Source organism: Dermacentor albipictus, chromosome 1, assembly GCF_038994185.2.
Source record: "Dermacentor albipictus isolate Rhodes 1998 colony chromosome 1, USDA_Dalb.pri_finalv2, whole genome shotgun sequence".
NCBI classification, from domain to species: Eukaryota; Metazoa; Arthropoda; class Arachnida; order Ixodida; family Ixodidae; genus Dermacentor; species Dermacentor albipictus.
In genome coordinates this window covers 431451185-431467145 of record NC_091821.1, presented here as the reverse complement: position 1 = coordinate 431467145, position 15961 = coordinate 431451185, and the positions used below count along the sequence as shown (strand labels likewise).

The 15961-nt window shown below is 46.9% G+C and overlaps 2 protein-coding genes across 2 annotated transcripts in view; one reads left to right on the top strand and one right to left on the bottom strand.

Moving 5' to 3' along the window:
* The window catches only part of LOC135908470 (phospholipid-transporting ATPase ABCA3-like), an 84585-nt gene that overhangs the window by 15844 nt on the left and 52780 nt on the right, over nucleotides 1-15961 (top strand). Inside the window, exons 4-9 of the mRNA XM_065440248.2 lie at nucleotides 155-461; nucleotides 2297-2545; nucleotides 3292-3480; nucleotides 10384-10568; nucleotides 11693-11818; nucleotides 15761-15878. Of these exons, the coding sequence (XP_065296320.1) occupies nucleotides 155-461; nucleotides 2297-2545; nucleotides 3292-3480; nucleotides 10384-10568; nucleotides 11693-11818; nucleotides 15761-15878 (1174 nt within the window). The remainder of the gene's footprint in view (nucleotides 1-154; nucleotides 462-2296; nucleotides 2546-3291; nucleotides 3481-10383; nucleotides 10569-11692; nucleotides 11819-15760; nucleotides 15879-15961) is intronic.
* Nucleotides 1-15961, bottom strand: part of LOC135908476 (cholinesterase-like) — a 281744-nt gene that overhangs the window by 263133 nt on the left and 2650 nt on the right. The window lies entirely within an intron of this gene.

The window sequence follows — 15961 nt, the reverse complement described above, 5'->3', positions numbered from 1 at the left end:
AGAAACGAGGACATCAGACAAACAGGAGGAATAGCTGGACGAATTGCCCATTTTATCTAAATCTAAATCTTGCAAACATTCCCCACAGCGTAAGACCCGTGAATTCACTCCGTGAACCGTTCTCGAACTTTGCGGTGATTCTCGCGATTCGCAGGTCGACTATCCTCAGCGCCTGTTGTCGCAGCCCGAGGGACCGTCGTCAGAAGGACGATTTCCCGAGATGAACACGCTGCTGCCGATCATGGGCGCGCTGCAGCAGCGCCACCTCGAGTACCAGGCGCTGCGGCGCAATCGCACCATGAGCCGGCTGCACCGCGTGGAGCTGCAGCGCTTCCCGTACCCGGCCCACATCGAGCACAAGGACACCAAGAACTACGCGCTCGTGCTGACGCGTTTCTGCGTCGGCATGCTGGTTCCCTTCGCCGTCTTTGTCGCGCGACTCAGCGAGGAGAAGGCGACTGGTGCGTACAAAAAGGCCTGAATTTCGAATTCCCAAATGGGACTCGTGTCGAAGCTATTTCCTTCGCTACGTGACGGTGATGGTGATGGTGACGATGATAATACATATCATAATGATTAACATTTATAATCGCATCCGCTTTAAGGCGGGTTGGCTACAAACAGTATAGTAGCATGTGTAAACAAATTAGGTTGTAAAGTATTCATTGATGCCAAAGCATCAAATGGCCATTGAGCGACAAAGCCGGCATGTGTAGCAGCGGAACGGAACGTGAATTCCCATTGGCTGCGAAGCCACGTGACGTGCTAGCCTCGACGGAGCAGAGAGGGCGAAACTGAACATCTGCTGCCGCACCAAGTGTTCCGCACGGAGAGAGTCCAGCGCCGCAACGCCACGTCACCCTCGCTCTCGAAAGCCTGTGTTATCCGTGCCTTCTTAAGCCGCGCAAGCTCTCGCCTGTGTTCTGACTTCGCAGCCGTAATCGTTGTAAGGCAAGAAATTAATGAATAAAAAGCACAATAAATTCGAAAAGAAAAACGTTGGCGGCAGCGAGTTTCGAGCCTACGTAACTACGCTCAGAAGCCCGAGTGTGTCACTCACAGGGCTGAACCAGTGCCTCCTATATAGCAGGCCTGCGCGTTTTGCTTTACGAAATCATGCTGCTTGAACCTAAATTTCCATGGCCAAGCCTGGCGGGTCGAAAGCGGTGACTTCAAAATCAAAGCTGCTTACTCAGTAGCGTCGCCATTAGGTACTATGACAGTCAAGCAAGGTATCATGACCTCACGGATCGAAATGCAACCGCTCGTGCTATCTAGAAGGCGTTGTCCAAGCGTCTCAACGTGCTCGCTCGCCCGCGAGGGCTTCATAGTTGGAAAGGACCGCTGAGCGGACATTATTGCTTTCGCATTTACAACTTATCAAAGGTGCTCTTATTTATTTATTTATTTATTTATTTATTTATTTATTTATTTATTTATTTATTTTCTTTTACTGTGGGCTACCATGAGGTCCATGGAGGAGGTGGCGTACAAGTAACAAGCAGACAACGAAAACAGCACGCAAGACATATGATTTAGTTTAGCATCGCAATATATCCGCTCTAATTCGCGTCCGAGGTAATTTGCATCATAAACACTTGAGGGCAGAGTGTTGTAGTCTGACAGTATTTTCTGCACAAAGCTGTATCTATATGCATCCGTCCTTATGAAAATTGGATCGAGGGCCCTTCATACGTATGCCTTCTTGTCCTAGCATTGTGCGGTCGTGTGCAATTTGGTGTATATATCTTTATATTGCCTGAATGATAGTTTTGCAGGAAGCTAAGCTTACTGACACTTATTTGGCATTCTAAAGTTGGCATGCTATTTTGGATTATTACTAGGAAGAGTGAGTCTGCCATTCTTTACTTATTCAAGATGGAGCCCACTATATATAGAGGTGGGGGAGGCGGGGGAGGTGGGGATGCTTCACCATTGCTACAGCCCTACGTTGAACAGAGTAGCACAGGAAATCAACAGTTGATCTCGAACGGCAACATCACCAGATCTAAGCCATATTTCTACGAAAGTAATTACAGTGAGTCTATGGTATCAGAGTAAGAAAAGCGCGCAAGTGCAGTAAATTAGCCAACGAGAAAGGCGATCGCTAACATTGGCTCAATAATAGAGGTTCCTGTAACACACTGGTCCGCACTGCACGGAAAGAACTTGAAAGTTTGGGGCTTGGCCAGAGCGCATGTCCAGTGTCCTCTGGTTTCCATAGTGTTTGACTTTCTTTCTTTTTTTTCACAAAGTAAGTTCCGCACCAATACGTGGCTGCCACCTTTCCGTTCAGGTATGAAAGAGATGCTGCGTGTGATGGGCCTCAACGACTGGGTCTACTGGGTGAGCCATTACATCAACGGCTTCTTCATGCACCTGATCATCGTGACCCTGATGCTGCTCTTCCTGTGCGTCAAGCGGAACGAGGAAGGTCGGGCCTTCATCCAGTTCAGCGACCCGCTGCTGGTGTTCTGCATACTGATGTGCTTCTGCAGCTCGTGTCTCATGCACGCCACGCTGCTCTCCATGTTCTTCTCGAGCCGTGAGTGTATCTTCCACGCGGGTACCCTACTTCGCCTACTTGTAACCAGTTTCGGACTACGCTACTGTATTTACCTGGATATGGGAATCTTGTTGAGCAGTACGACTTTTTGAGTTCTAGCATTCCGAGCAGTTTGTTTACACTTTGCATCTATCAAAATACGGCGGCAGCATCAGGGCACAGATTCTGCCACCTTGTACTCAGCAGCGCTACTCGACAGCCACACCACTGATCCGGCATGGCGAGTACGTATATTGGAAAGGGGTACTCGGTGAAGAAGAGATCTAGGCTATGATGTTTAGCAGGATGCGTTGTTGGGCAAGTTGGTTCATTGTAATAGGAAACATTGGTTGCACTTTCTGGACAATCACATGTAAGAAGACAGGACAGGCGCAAACAGGGCATTGACTTCATCCGGGATGTAGCCTTTCTTGAGGTATAGGCCCACAAGTCTTGCACGGCAGGAAGTGCTGATGATACCCGACATGACCGCTGATACTTGGCATGATGAAGGGAGAACACAAAAGGAAGAGCCCGATGTAAAAGAAATGAAGTTTAGCAGGATGCGTTGTTGGGCAAGTTGGTTGCGGGAAAGTGGACTGCGGGAAAACTTCGTGTTGCGCCAGAGCACGCCTGGCGATTATACGGCAGTGTGTCCAGTAGAAATGCACCTAAGAAGAACCTGTAAGACTTTGCGCTTCTCGTCTCCTCCTTCTTGACACACTCTCCCATTTGTTACGGCGCAGCACACACAGCAGTAGCCGCCGCCCTGTTGTACTGGACCTTCAGCTGCCTCATGCCGTTCCTGGCGCTCGAGAATGCCGGTGGCCAGGGCTACCACTTCATCAAGCGCAGCCACAAGCTTGCGACGGCCGTCTTCCCTGGCATGAGCCTGCACTGGAGTTTCCGCGTGCTGGAGCGCTTCGAGAAGTTCGGTGAGGAGCAGCTTTGCGCGTCGCTTCCGCAACTACCTGACGCCCTGAGATGGCACATGTAGCACTTCTCGCGGCTTCCTAAATTATGGTTACGCATACAGCTGGAAGCGCACAGTGCCATTTCTTCCAGTGTTTTGTCACGGGGTGACGGAGCATGGTTGCCTGTTTTGGCACCCACAAGCGCGGAGGTCCATCGGCGCACGTTTCTGTTGGGGTAGGAACTCGCACCGCAATGCCACAGTGCGCTTTCACCAATGAGGGTGAAGAGTCCAGTCACGTGAGGCGTAGGTTGTATCTCTGCAAAACCAACACATGGTGTTATCCTGCGCACATCACTACGAGAGCCCTCATACGCATAGGCTAGCATCAGCGTTCGTCGAAAGGCTCCCCTGTCATCACGAGCGGGGAAGACCCACTGAACTCCGTGAATAGTGTCTGCAGCACTGTGAACATACCACGAAAGCACGCATAGCTATTTTGCCGCTTCGCACTCTTCATGCGGATTCCCTCACGTCGGCGCTGGCACGGACGTTTGCAGCCGCGTCGCGTTTTCGCTGGCGAAAAACGCCCCATGCAGTTCCAACTTACCGATACTACTGAAGCAACGGCAGGTCCTCGCGTAAAATTTGCGTAACCGTGAAAAAAATGGCTGTGGCTTAGCTAAGGTTAAGCCCAGGATGCGAAGCATACTAGCCTTTATTTTAGTTGTTGAACCACTGTTTAGCCTGGTGAACTGCTGTTGCTTGGCTATATTTGGTTCGGCTAGACGACGAAACAATTCATGCGTTACTCTGCTTCGCCTTCAAGAGTGGAACGCGACAGCGTTCCCGTCGACCCGCCAAGGGGTGTAAGTGGGCCACCGCGCAGCGACTGCGCGCCTCGCATTGGACGCGGTGAGCGTCGAGCAGCGTTCGGCGCGGCAATGAAATGTGCGCCTGAGCAAGCGACGCACGCCTGAGCCAGAAACAGCTCGTTTCTAAGGCAACATCGCATTCACTAGAGGCGCTTTTGTACCGCTTTGAAGCATCGTACTCGTGGCTCAGTGGTAGCGTCTCCGTCTCACACTCCGGAGACCCTGGTTCGATTCCCACCCAGCCCATCTTGCAAGAGTTGAGCCAAAGCCACCTAGAAAATCAGTCTCTGTAGCACGCCGCAACCTTCGCTTCTCATTCCAACGAGCAGCTCTGTCTCCAGGAGGCATCTCGCCTCGAGAGTGTAGCAGAGGTGGTTATATACCGCCGCGACGCCGCGAGCGACGGCGCGAGTTGAAGCCTCGTTTCTCCTCTGTCGTGACGTCATGGTGTCACGTGCTATTGACGGCGACACCGCCGCGCCTGAGGAGCTGGGTTGAGCTCTCGTAATATGCTTCACATAAAAAGTTATTGAAGAGAGTCACAGCGAGCGCTTAAGGCGGCCTCCATCTGCATACGAAGCTCCCGAAAACTTGTGAACACCCTGTAAACATCTATTTGGTAACCGGACGTAGGCTTACTAATACTGCATTGCTGATAAGTAAAATTGGCGCAGCACAAGGACAACGCACACAGGAAGTTGAGACAAAGCCTTCCTCTGTGCGTTGCCGTTTTGTTGCTCTTATTTTACTCTTCAACAATGCAAGACCAACTAGCCCAACGGAAATTTCTTGTTCCTAATGCTGCATTAGATGCAAAAATTGAAAAGCGCGCACTTCTTTTCGAAAACTAAAGCGCTATTGAGATAAGAATAATTTTCGGCGCCAAATTACGTGCAAGATCTTCTGGAGCAGCTATGAAGTCTAAAAGCGCAGTCACAAGGATGGCAGTACTCCTTCACTTGCGTCTTTGAAGCATGTGCAATAAGGTAAACTCGACATTGCAATTCCGAGAGGTGGCTACGATTATGCTCTGTCCTCAGAACTTGTAGAAAGGCCTGTAAAGTGCCGCGAATTGGTGCGAACACCGCGTTTCTACACTCCGAAACGTGCGAAGTTTTGTGCAATTGAATGCAGCCACATGCGATGGAATGACCCTTAAAGGGGCCCTGATCTCCTTTTTATCGAGCTCGAGAAATGTGTTTTACATTAAAACAGACTATTTCAGAAATACTTTGCCGCAAAAAATATTTCAGTGCGTTAAGCAGAAGCGGAGTTCTCTGGATTCGCAATCGAAGACCACCTGTGATCCCCTTCGCGCTGCTCCCGGACTTTTTTCAATGCATTGTACTACGAAGGCAACGGTGGATGAGGTGTGTCCACTACGCTCCGCTCGGCGACGTTGAGTAGTCGCCTACTTAACGTCGCCGGTTTAATTTTCACTTTGGCTGTTCACGTAGACGTCACTATTTCCGATTTTGTAGCCTACGACGCGGCAAACTTAGAGGCTGTTCCTCAGCTTAGGGTTGAGTTCACGGTGTCTCATCATCTTGTTGTGTTACAGTGGACTAGATAGCTACGCGCGGTTATTCTCGCACCGAGTGAAATGAGGCGCACAGTTCCTTTCCCACTTGTCTCTACGACTATCAAAAATTTTCTGGGGGTATAACAAACTTCATCTTTATGCTTCCTCCTGCGAGTGCGTCGGCAGCGTGCAGATCGGCCAAGCAGTGGATGCCGCACTCCTCTGGATTTGCGTTGAAAGGATTCCTAACGTAATGATCTTCGACTACAATGGCAACACTTCTCGAGGGTGTGCAACTTGGGAAGCAGGGGCCCCATGACGTAAAACTATTCCAATGTGTTTTTATTCCAATTTCCTGAAGTCAAGGGTGCGATCTTGTACGCGTTCCAAAATAGAACGGAGGCGGTCCGTTCCACCGAGCCGCACACGGTTGGTCAGTTTGAACGGTGAAGAACGCCATGACGTCAATTGAGAAGTGATATCTGCTGTCAATCATTCCGTGTTGTCTGCTATCGGACGAACGCAACGGAACGGACCGCCACTTTCGCGACGGAAAGAACGGACCGCCTCCGTTCGAGTTTGGAACGCGTACAAGATCGCACCCCAAATTTACGCAGCCACTGACGCAAGCATTGGGCGGTAACCCGCAGTTTGTTTGAAAAACCCAATCAAACGCGCTTCTCGTTTACAGGATGTCACTTTCTTTTCCTTTTAAAGCGAGTAGCATTGCCTACACTGAGAAGTTTTTCTTATCTGATTGGCTTAGAAGAGGCGAAGAGCACGCTCAAGTGGAGAGAGTTTCGATTGGTCCGAGCCAGCGCAGTGAAAGTAGATAGCGGGATGAGGGAGTGTGGTACCGGCGTCTGCGATTAGTTCGCTTGCATTACTGAGCTTGCGGTGGCTGGTCGAAAATCGCGGCGGCGTGCAACGGAAGGTTAAACATTCTGTTAAAATGAATCCTCAGCAAAGTATAGTTGGTAGAGCCATGCCGTGTACGTGCCGAAAGGTCTTGAAATCCTTACACGTCCCCGCGAAATCATTTACTATACGCAAATAAACGCATGCTCCCCGGCAGCTGCGAGTATCCAGTGCCACAGCGATCGGGCAGCCATCTTCTATTCCTTTTGGAACGGGGCAGTCTCCGGCCATTCAGAAAAACTTTGTTTTGTTCGGCATAATAATGCATCTTTGATGCGTACACATCCATTTTGCGTGTGAGTTACAGTGGTTTTGTGAGGTTGTGTGACAGACAGGTAAAGTGGGCGTAACCGGAGAACATTTGACCAATAGCAATTTCTCAAACGACGCCCTTTTTCGCTAATGGTGAAAAAAGGCCTATAACCAGAAATTATTATTTTTTGTTTTGTTCGGTCTAATCGCGCATAATAATCGTGCACATGGGGCGTTTTCACAGTTTTCGTGGCGTCGCGTGACAGACTGGCACAGTGGGTGGTGGCTCGAAAAATTTTTTTACCAATCGTGGAGGGCTACTAGCAGAATTGGAATAGAAAAGTTGGGAATAGCTTTACGTTGTAGCGCCCCAGAAGACGTGTTAGTGCAATGCTGGCACTCAGGCCTTGAGTCACGTCACTCACAGATGCCAATCACAGCACGCTGTTGTCTTTAGTGAGCCGCAGTGAGCTCAGCGAGCTAAAACAGCGAGTGTCCTCGTAGCGACATCTCGCGGCGGCTGCGTTATCAACGCCACGCTGCAGACGCAGTTACATGTAACTGTAGCGGATAACTACGTATGCGCACGGTAGAGCTCGAGTGCGCGTTCGTGCTCATGTGCTCCAGTCTGGCCGTGTTATTTGGTGTGGACCAGCTTTGTCCTGCACCAGCTTGACCGACGGATAGTAGCCACATCCCAACCGCGCATTCAGCACAAGAGCTCAATAGGAAACGAAGGCTGACAAAGCGTCTAGCCAGGAGCAGCCAGGAGTTAGCGCTCGCTGGCAAGAGTACTTCTGGTCTGACCTCAAGTTTCGCATGATTCGAAGCTATACTTGAGTGAGCGTTCAAAACTAATAAAGATTAGCGACATCCGATTTCCACGAGACTTATAAAAATGTGGTCAAAACATTACTCCTACGTGGACGGGCGCGGCCGAGCGTTAGCAGACGACAGTCGGCGATAGTGCGTAGTCGTACTTGTTAAGTTACGTAATTCCTATCGTATTTCGAAACGCAGATTTTTGCTTGCTTCCGCTTGTTTAATAAGCTCCGCAGATAAATGTACACAGCTACAGTGAAAAGAAGCGCACTGATGCAAACACCACTGTGTTTTTTCACCAAGCAGGAAGAGGCCCCCATTACTGAAAAGAAAGGCTGAGTGACCTAGGCAGGTGTCAACAATGTTCGATATATCTTCTTTGGTGCAAATGTTTTTGTTGCGCAACCACCGGTTGCCTGAAATTGGCTGAAATGCATCCGGGAACATTGTGGTATAAACTTTTTTAAAAACAGGGTTGAAGTGCCTCAGACAGGCTGGCCAACGTTTCGATAGGTGGACCTATCTTCGTCAAAGGCGGCCTCGTCATCCTCGGCGTGTTAGTTTTAAAGGGTTAGTGTAGTGACGTCACGTGCGGGTGTTGTCGCTGGCGGCTGGTTTTAAAAACCGGGAACATTGTGGCGCTGGTACTTCATCACTGCCGAGAGCTTGAAGAAATTGGAATAAATATATAATAAATTGTAGACCAAATTAGTTAGGTAATTAATTAAAATAAAAAAATAACGGCTTGCACAGTGCCTCAAATTATTGCAGACGCCGCGGTTCTCGACAGGGTAATTTAAAGGGCAAGTAGAAAACCAGAAGTTATTAAATGAAAGTGAGACCTACAGAGACCATAAATTGGATGCAAAGAATTCGAACGGAAAAAGACCACGGAGATTCACAAAAGCGGCAAGAAAGAAATTTGCAGGGAAAATCTATCATAATGCAAAGGGGAGTGCCATGCTAACTGATGCCCGGGCTGGCTGCCCAAGGACAAAACCTTATTGTAGCAAATATGCGACGCATGTTGAGGCATGTGCGTGCTGCAGAAAGGCCCGGAAATGACTCGGCAGCTCGTAATAGAATGCCAAGACACTGACTGACCCGCAGGTAGTGTCCACCTTTCAGAAGCATTCTGATGCAAAGCTGAAGAAAGGATCAACTGGTCAGCAGCAGAGACAATTGAGAGGCGATTGCAGTATTGGTAGGAAAAAAAGCAGGGAAGAGATTGATAGAACCGAAGTTATTGCAATAGAGGTTTTAAATACGAAAGTCAAGATCGAGCTCATACAGGGAAAAGACTAGATAACGACAGATGTTGTGAAACCGTATAAAATCAAAGCTGGCTAGTGGTCTATTTGCCCCCGCCCAGTTTTAAATGGGATGACAATAAACGTGATCATCACCATGAGCACATCATCATCAGCATCATGAGCCAGTGACTCACCAACTTGATTACGCAAAGTGGCACAATCTAATCGTCAGAGCAAAGCGAGCACGTTGCTGTTCAAATTTATCATTTCCCTATAAGTAATAAGTGCAATCAGTAATACAAAAGTGCACTACTGACACAGAGAGCCGTGTTGCACGCCGCACCAATTTGGTTTGCACCAGTCTTCCGACCCAGAAGAAATTGTATGCATGGAAAATAATGGTCCCATGCCAGTTCCATAAGTAATGGTTGGCGCTGATTTAAACGTGAGGAGGAAAAGCAAACCGTGCGTTTCACAAAATACATCCGAAATGCCTTTAAAAAAGGAAAGACGAGATAATTTATTTCCGCTTGATTGATTTTACCATCGAGTCACGCATTTAAATATAATACGGTCAAATAAATAAAAAATATAATAGTGCAAATTAGGCTTTAAATAAACAAAGCCATGCAATTGATGCCCCTTGACTGCGCCTCAGCGGGCGAGCATGAAGTAACCCAGATTGCGGCTTGATTGGAACGCTCGCTAGATGCTTGCCAAGCTGTGAATAAGCAAACACGTCACTCGTGGGCGTCCTCAACGGACGTGCCATTTGGCGCCCTAGAACTTTTCAGTTTCGTTTGTGTGAAATTGACCGGAATCATTGCGGTGTAAAGTCTAGCAATGTTAACTTTTTGCGCTTCTATAGAAATGGTTCGGAGGTCCTGTGTTAGTGGCCTTCCTGTCTTCCATTGAGATTAAACGCCGGTCTCGTTTGCCTAAAAAAGGTTATTTTGTCTCACTTGCACAATTTTTTGTCTAATTACTTTATGGAGTCAGTTTCTGTTATGCCTCTATGGTAAGTGCAGGCAACAAGAATTTATTTATTTATCTCATCATTCCTGTTTTCAAGACATTTTGGACGCTATTCGTGAAACGTTCGTTACAGCTGCCTTTAAAAGCAGAGCTACGCTGCTAAACGTTTCTGCGTGAACGATAAAGATCCGAAGCCCTACTCGTCCGCACGAATTTTGGTTTAAAGGTTTCTGTTGAACCGACAATTGACGCCTAAAGTCACGTCGCGCTGATGTGCGCCAGACTAAAGAACTCTGCACGCGTTCCAGTGACTTACGGAGCGAACTGGTCCAACTTCGCCGACCGGGCTGCCACGCCGGACAACGTGACGCTGGCCGAGATCGTGTTCGTGGGCTTTATGTGCGACTGCTTCATCGTCGTCGCAGTCTGGTACCTGGACAACGCGATGCCCATAGGCCCGGGGATCGCCAAACCGCTCCTGCACCCTTTTCGGGTGCTGGGCCACTTTACGTTTGCTACGAAACGCACAACGATGACGAAGCTTGAAAGTGTATAGCTCGAGGCACTCACACATGCAGGATGAAAGGAAGACAACGAGTGAGGCCTTTCACTCGGCCTGTGGAGGTTTTGGCGCTACCTTGAAAGCGGAATAATCAATCAATCAATCAATCAATCAATCAATCAATCAATCAAAATCTTTATTTCCAACGACAGTTGGGGGTCCCTTAGGCGAAAAGCGGCAGTAACACCGAAGATACCTAAAGGCCCACGTACATAACAGCGGTATTACGATTCATACGTTCAAAAGCAAATTTACAGTAATCAAGTAAAAAATGCAGTTTAAAAAAATTAAAAAGAGGTAGTGCAAATACAACAACGCAACAATAGAACAAATAAAGTCAATATATAAGTACACTCCAGAACAGTTGTACACTATAGTTGAAATATTCAATGTTCACGTGAACACCGTATCATAAAATGACGAAAATAAACGGGTTACAAATAGTAATGAAACATACTTGAACATTCCGTGCATGTTCGGGCAGTATAAAAGACATTAGACAACAGTTAGAAAGACCATGCGAACGACGTTTTCCCTAGTGAAGTCACCACGAACTTAAAAGGCTCAAAGTAGGTGAGTGGGTGGGGCGCGTTCGTATTGCACTGCATCAGCAGCTTTAGAATAGAACAGCGTAAAGGTTGTCGAGCGCCGGAGCCCCGCGATTGCGAATTGTAGGACGTCCGACAGGGCCAGAAGAAAGTGAACGTGGGGCGGTGTGATGGCGTCACGTATATGACATCCTCTGTGAGTCATCCCAGTGAAGATTTACCAAGCAAACCGCTGTTTGAGTACGTTTGTCCACGGTATATTTGCTGAACATGTTAACGATTAGTACCGTAATAAGGAACAATGCGTCAGCAGTGTAGTGCTATCAGGCGATCCTTAACTGCTTACGCTGTATTAGATGCATCGCATTTACCGACTGCATTATTCGGTGTTGTGCACGTAGCCAAATTTTTAAAATGAAATAGACGTGCAAGCCTGCGCAATTTTTTTTGTATAATATCGCGATGAGTGCCGCCACAGTTTTCATTTCGTTTCAATGCGCTACGCAGCTGGATTATTGGTTGCCCAGTATGACGTTCGTCAAGGCGCCCTCAAGGACGTTGGAGGAGAACCAGAACTTCGAGCCCGAGCCAAGGGATCAGTCGGTTGCAATAGACCTCGTCCATGCCAGCAAGGCAAGCATCTCTCGCCACCAACAACACATGAGTCGGAGATGTTAGCTCTCTTCACAGTAAACTTTCGAATAAAAATTAATTTATTTCTGAGTTTATAATGACTGATATGCGAGTGACTCATGCAGCTCTAAGCTGCTGGCCTTGACGTACAGGGCAACCTCGCCGATTGGGGCGCGACAGATGAATGAAGCTTTCATTCATTTCGTTTTTCTTTCGTTTCGTTCTTGAGCGTCCGCGGCGGGTGCAGTGTGCAACTGCACCGAGTCTGAACTCAGTTTTGGCAGGCACCAGTCACAAGCAAAAGCAAAAGAGGGCGCGCGCTGCTTCTATCCATGCGAAGGCAGAGATACGAAAAGAAGGTCGCGGGTGCGGTGATCGGAAGCTGGTGCATGGTCTTAGACGCAGCTTATTAACATGGTAATCTAGGTGAGCTGAAATTGCGAACTGATGGCAGCTTTCAGCGCAGCATACGTGTCACTCTACTTGCCGGGCAAAAAGATGTGACAACATTAAAGAAACAACCGGACGGAAAAGAACGTCATTTTCTCTTCGGTCGCTCCTTTTCATTTTTTGCCGTCTTTTCCACCGCAAAAAGTGTTAACTACCCCAGCAACAAGCAGTTATATATCACACACACGAGAAAAAAAATACTAAACCAACATGCGTTCTACCAACCTTGTTTCGCTTTCTTTTTCTTTTTAGTGCGGTTACCACACTTATGCTTCACGCACGTTCCGGTATTAGTGCCGGTATCTAATAGTTTTAATGCGATTAAGGTTCTTTCGAAAACTTACGCATGTATGTGTGCCATTATCTGCATTGGTATGCAACCTTTTAATACGATTAGTGTACTTAGGATACTTCACGAACATTCATCATTGAACAGCTGCGCACACTCAGTAGCACAGCCCCAGCTACCCAAGTTGACGTGAAAAGAAAATGAAGTTCTGCCGATTTTTTTTTTATGTGTGTTGTGCGTGTTGCACTGAAAGTAACCATGAAGTAAGAAGGAAGCCTGGTGTAATAACGGACGCGTCCAGACGAGGCGTAACTCTGTCAATCGCTCGTTGTAACGTGCGCTAAGGCGAAGAGAACGTGAAGGGCAATGAATAAACGCGTACAGCGCCTTGGATGTCCTTATAGTGCCAGAGTGCCTTCGGCTTTTTCCTGCGGTTTTCCTCCAGAGTTATGAACCTGAGTAGCGTTGAACACATCCGTTCGCTTTGCTCCCTAAAAGCACACCACGACCGCGCTTGTCGTGGATGATGCAGAGACGTGACACAAAAGCGCTGCCTTCGAGCATGGCTTGACTTGTGCGATCGAGTTATCCGTGCCAAGGCCGCACAGCTCTGTACACACCCCAGCAACTGTGTACATGTCGAGTTCGTCCCACGCGGGCCGTGTGTGTCTGTTAGTACACCCCCGTATCAGTATAACACACCGACATTCGACTAATATTGTGTCAGTGTGTCTCGTGCAAACGTAAGTTATTTTCGAGAGGAAAAAGAACAGCCCTAAATTCAAGTGCGTTTTCTTTTTTGCTGCAACCTTTGGAAACACGTTTGTAATAATAACCTGCTATGTCAACTACGTCAACGTTTTTTATTTTAATAGTTTGTGAATGCTCTTATTTTGTCGGAGAGGGATTTTCTCGCAAAAGAATGTTAATGACAGTTTCTGGGAATGCGCTTAGAAAAGGCGGTGCAAGGCATTTTTTGGCCCTGGCAGTCGAGCAGAGGCTGCAAATGTTCTAAAATGAATATTTTTCCGACGTATTTTATTACGTGCTCTCTTCTGTACCCTGTACGTGCAATCGAAGACATGGCTTTGACCAATGCGGTTAAATATTTCCGCAGTTATGCTATTAGAAGTCCACCGGACCCCTAGATTATCCTCGGAGCGTCACTGTAATGACACACATTGGGATGTCGAGTCCAGTCTGTCATATAGCGACTGTTCTGCCTTTAAGATATTGACACCCGTCGCTTGTAATGCATATCTTGATGTGTGAACATCCTGATCTCTGGACAAGTGTTACAGTGTTCGTTCCTTCTTTTGGCGGAAACACCTCTCGAGGTCTCAATCCGAAATAACATTGGTCATTTCTTCAATTGCAGAAATATAGTACGCAACACCTAAAAAGGACATTCATAACGACTTGTAAATATTTAGGACTGCACCTTATACGGGTATTTAGGTCGGTGTGACCGGCTTGATACTGAATAAGTGTTGGCCCTTAGAGTGAATAGCAGATAAACAGCATTTTTATGCTATAGATAACATAGCTATGCAATAGCCAACGACTCAGTTTATTCATCCATTCGTTTCATTTTTTAAAGAAAGTGTCTGTTTAGCCCGGCATCAATATGAGCAACACATGAGGGATTATCTCTTCACGTGGCCTGTTGTCTACTTGGAGTGGAAAAACTCCTTCGTCTTGAAGGTAAAAATAATTAAAAACGAAATTTTTATTTAGAAGTCTGAATGAGGTTGAAAGCCAAATTTAGAAAGGAACGCTGCCTTGCTACTATTGTTGTTAAGGCTGCAGCCTTTCAACAAGCTCTCCTATTCGGCTTCGTTAACGTGTGCTAGTCTGTACGGCAACATTTCCACTGGATGTCTTTGATGAAAGATTTCTTTGATGAAAGAGATATGTGGGTAAATGCTGTAGCGGGAATTTTAGAATAGGCGATTAGAGTTGGAATACCTATCAGGCACCACTGTCACTTTTCCTGGAGGTCTTCTACGCTATAAGCACATAAGAGGGCCCAGCTCAGATTCCACTAATACAAATACATGTAAAATGGAGCAATGTTTTTCTACGATAATGATTTGGCTGATAGTATTGCAATTTGTCGCCTTTGAGAGATAAACTTAAATTCCTGTCACTACTCTAGGATAGTTTTGATATAAGACCTGCATTTTTCGTTTTTGTGAGGATCGTATAAATTTGGGAAGCTTGAGCAAAGTAGAAGCACGAAGTTCACAAAGCCGTAACTCTGCACCAAGAACAGATATCGCAGTTCTGTAGACTGCATCCGTTAGAACATTCAAAGCGGGCAAATTTAATATAATGTTTTCGTATATTACGCGAATTCGTTATGTTTACAATAATTTTTGCAAACGCCCTACTCACATATTAGTGGTGTGCATAATAGCAGTGCATAATACATCAACTGTGGGTGCTTTAGATTTAATATTACATGCATCGCCTAGCGTTGTGATACCATTTTTATTGCTAAGTTGCAGAACTAGACACTTCACAGTTTGATAGTTTTTATTTTTTTTAATTTGCAATTTTCAAAAAGTTTTTTTAAACAGGTTTTATCAACAGGTTTTCTTCTAGCTGGGCAGCGTCAATATGGACCAGTGCACAGTATGGCGTGGTGCGGTCTGGTGTGGTGGGGTGTGGCGTTGTTAACATGCACTATACCCATTTTAATATCGAGGCCAGTATCATATCCAACCAATCTGCTTTACCGGTTGCCATTTCATGCTTACATCTACTCTCGATTACGGGAGAGCCAGCAATCTTTCGCGAAGATTTTTAATAGGTTGAACTAGTCACACGACAACGCATTCCCTGCTGGCGCAGAACACTTACCTTTTATTCTGCCACTGAAACTATGCACACAAAGAAATATTATTTACCTTCCGTTGCATTTATTTAAAGGTGGTGCGTAATCCATCTGAAACGATAACAGCGTAGCGAACGTGAAGATAACTGTTGCCGTGAGTGACGCTGCAACATTGATTTCAGAAGCTAGCACAACGGGATGACGTATCGATTGATAAGCTTAGAGAATAGAGAGCTTATATACAGTTACGATTTTCCCAACTTTGTTGCTTGCTTCAGTGAATGCCTACCTAAAGTAAGCAAAAGTAGTTAAGCTTGACTAAGGGCAGCACTGACACGTCGCAACCGATATGCATGTGACGCAGGACTACGATGGCGTGGCCGCCGTTCAAGATGTCAGTTTGCGGATATACGAGAACCAGATTACCGTGCTGCTAGGCCACAACGGTGCAGGCAAAACCACGTTGCTGAACATGATCACCGGTGAGCTCTGAAATTCGGGCCTTATACTGTTACTCTAGCGATGACGTTGACCAATGAACTCAACTATTGTTAACTCTTTAATG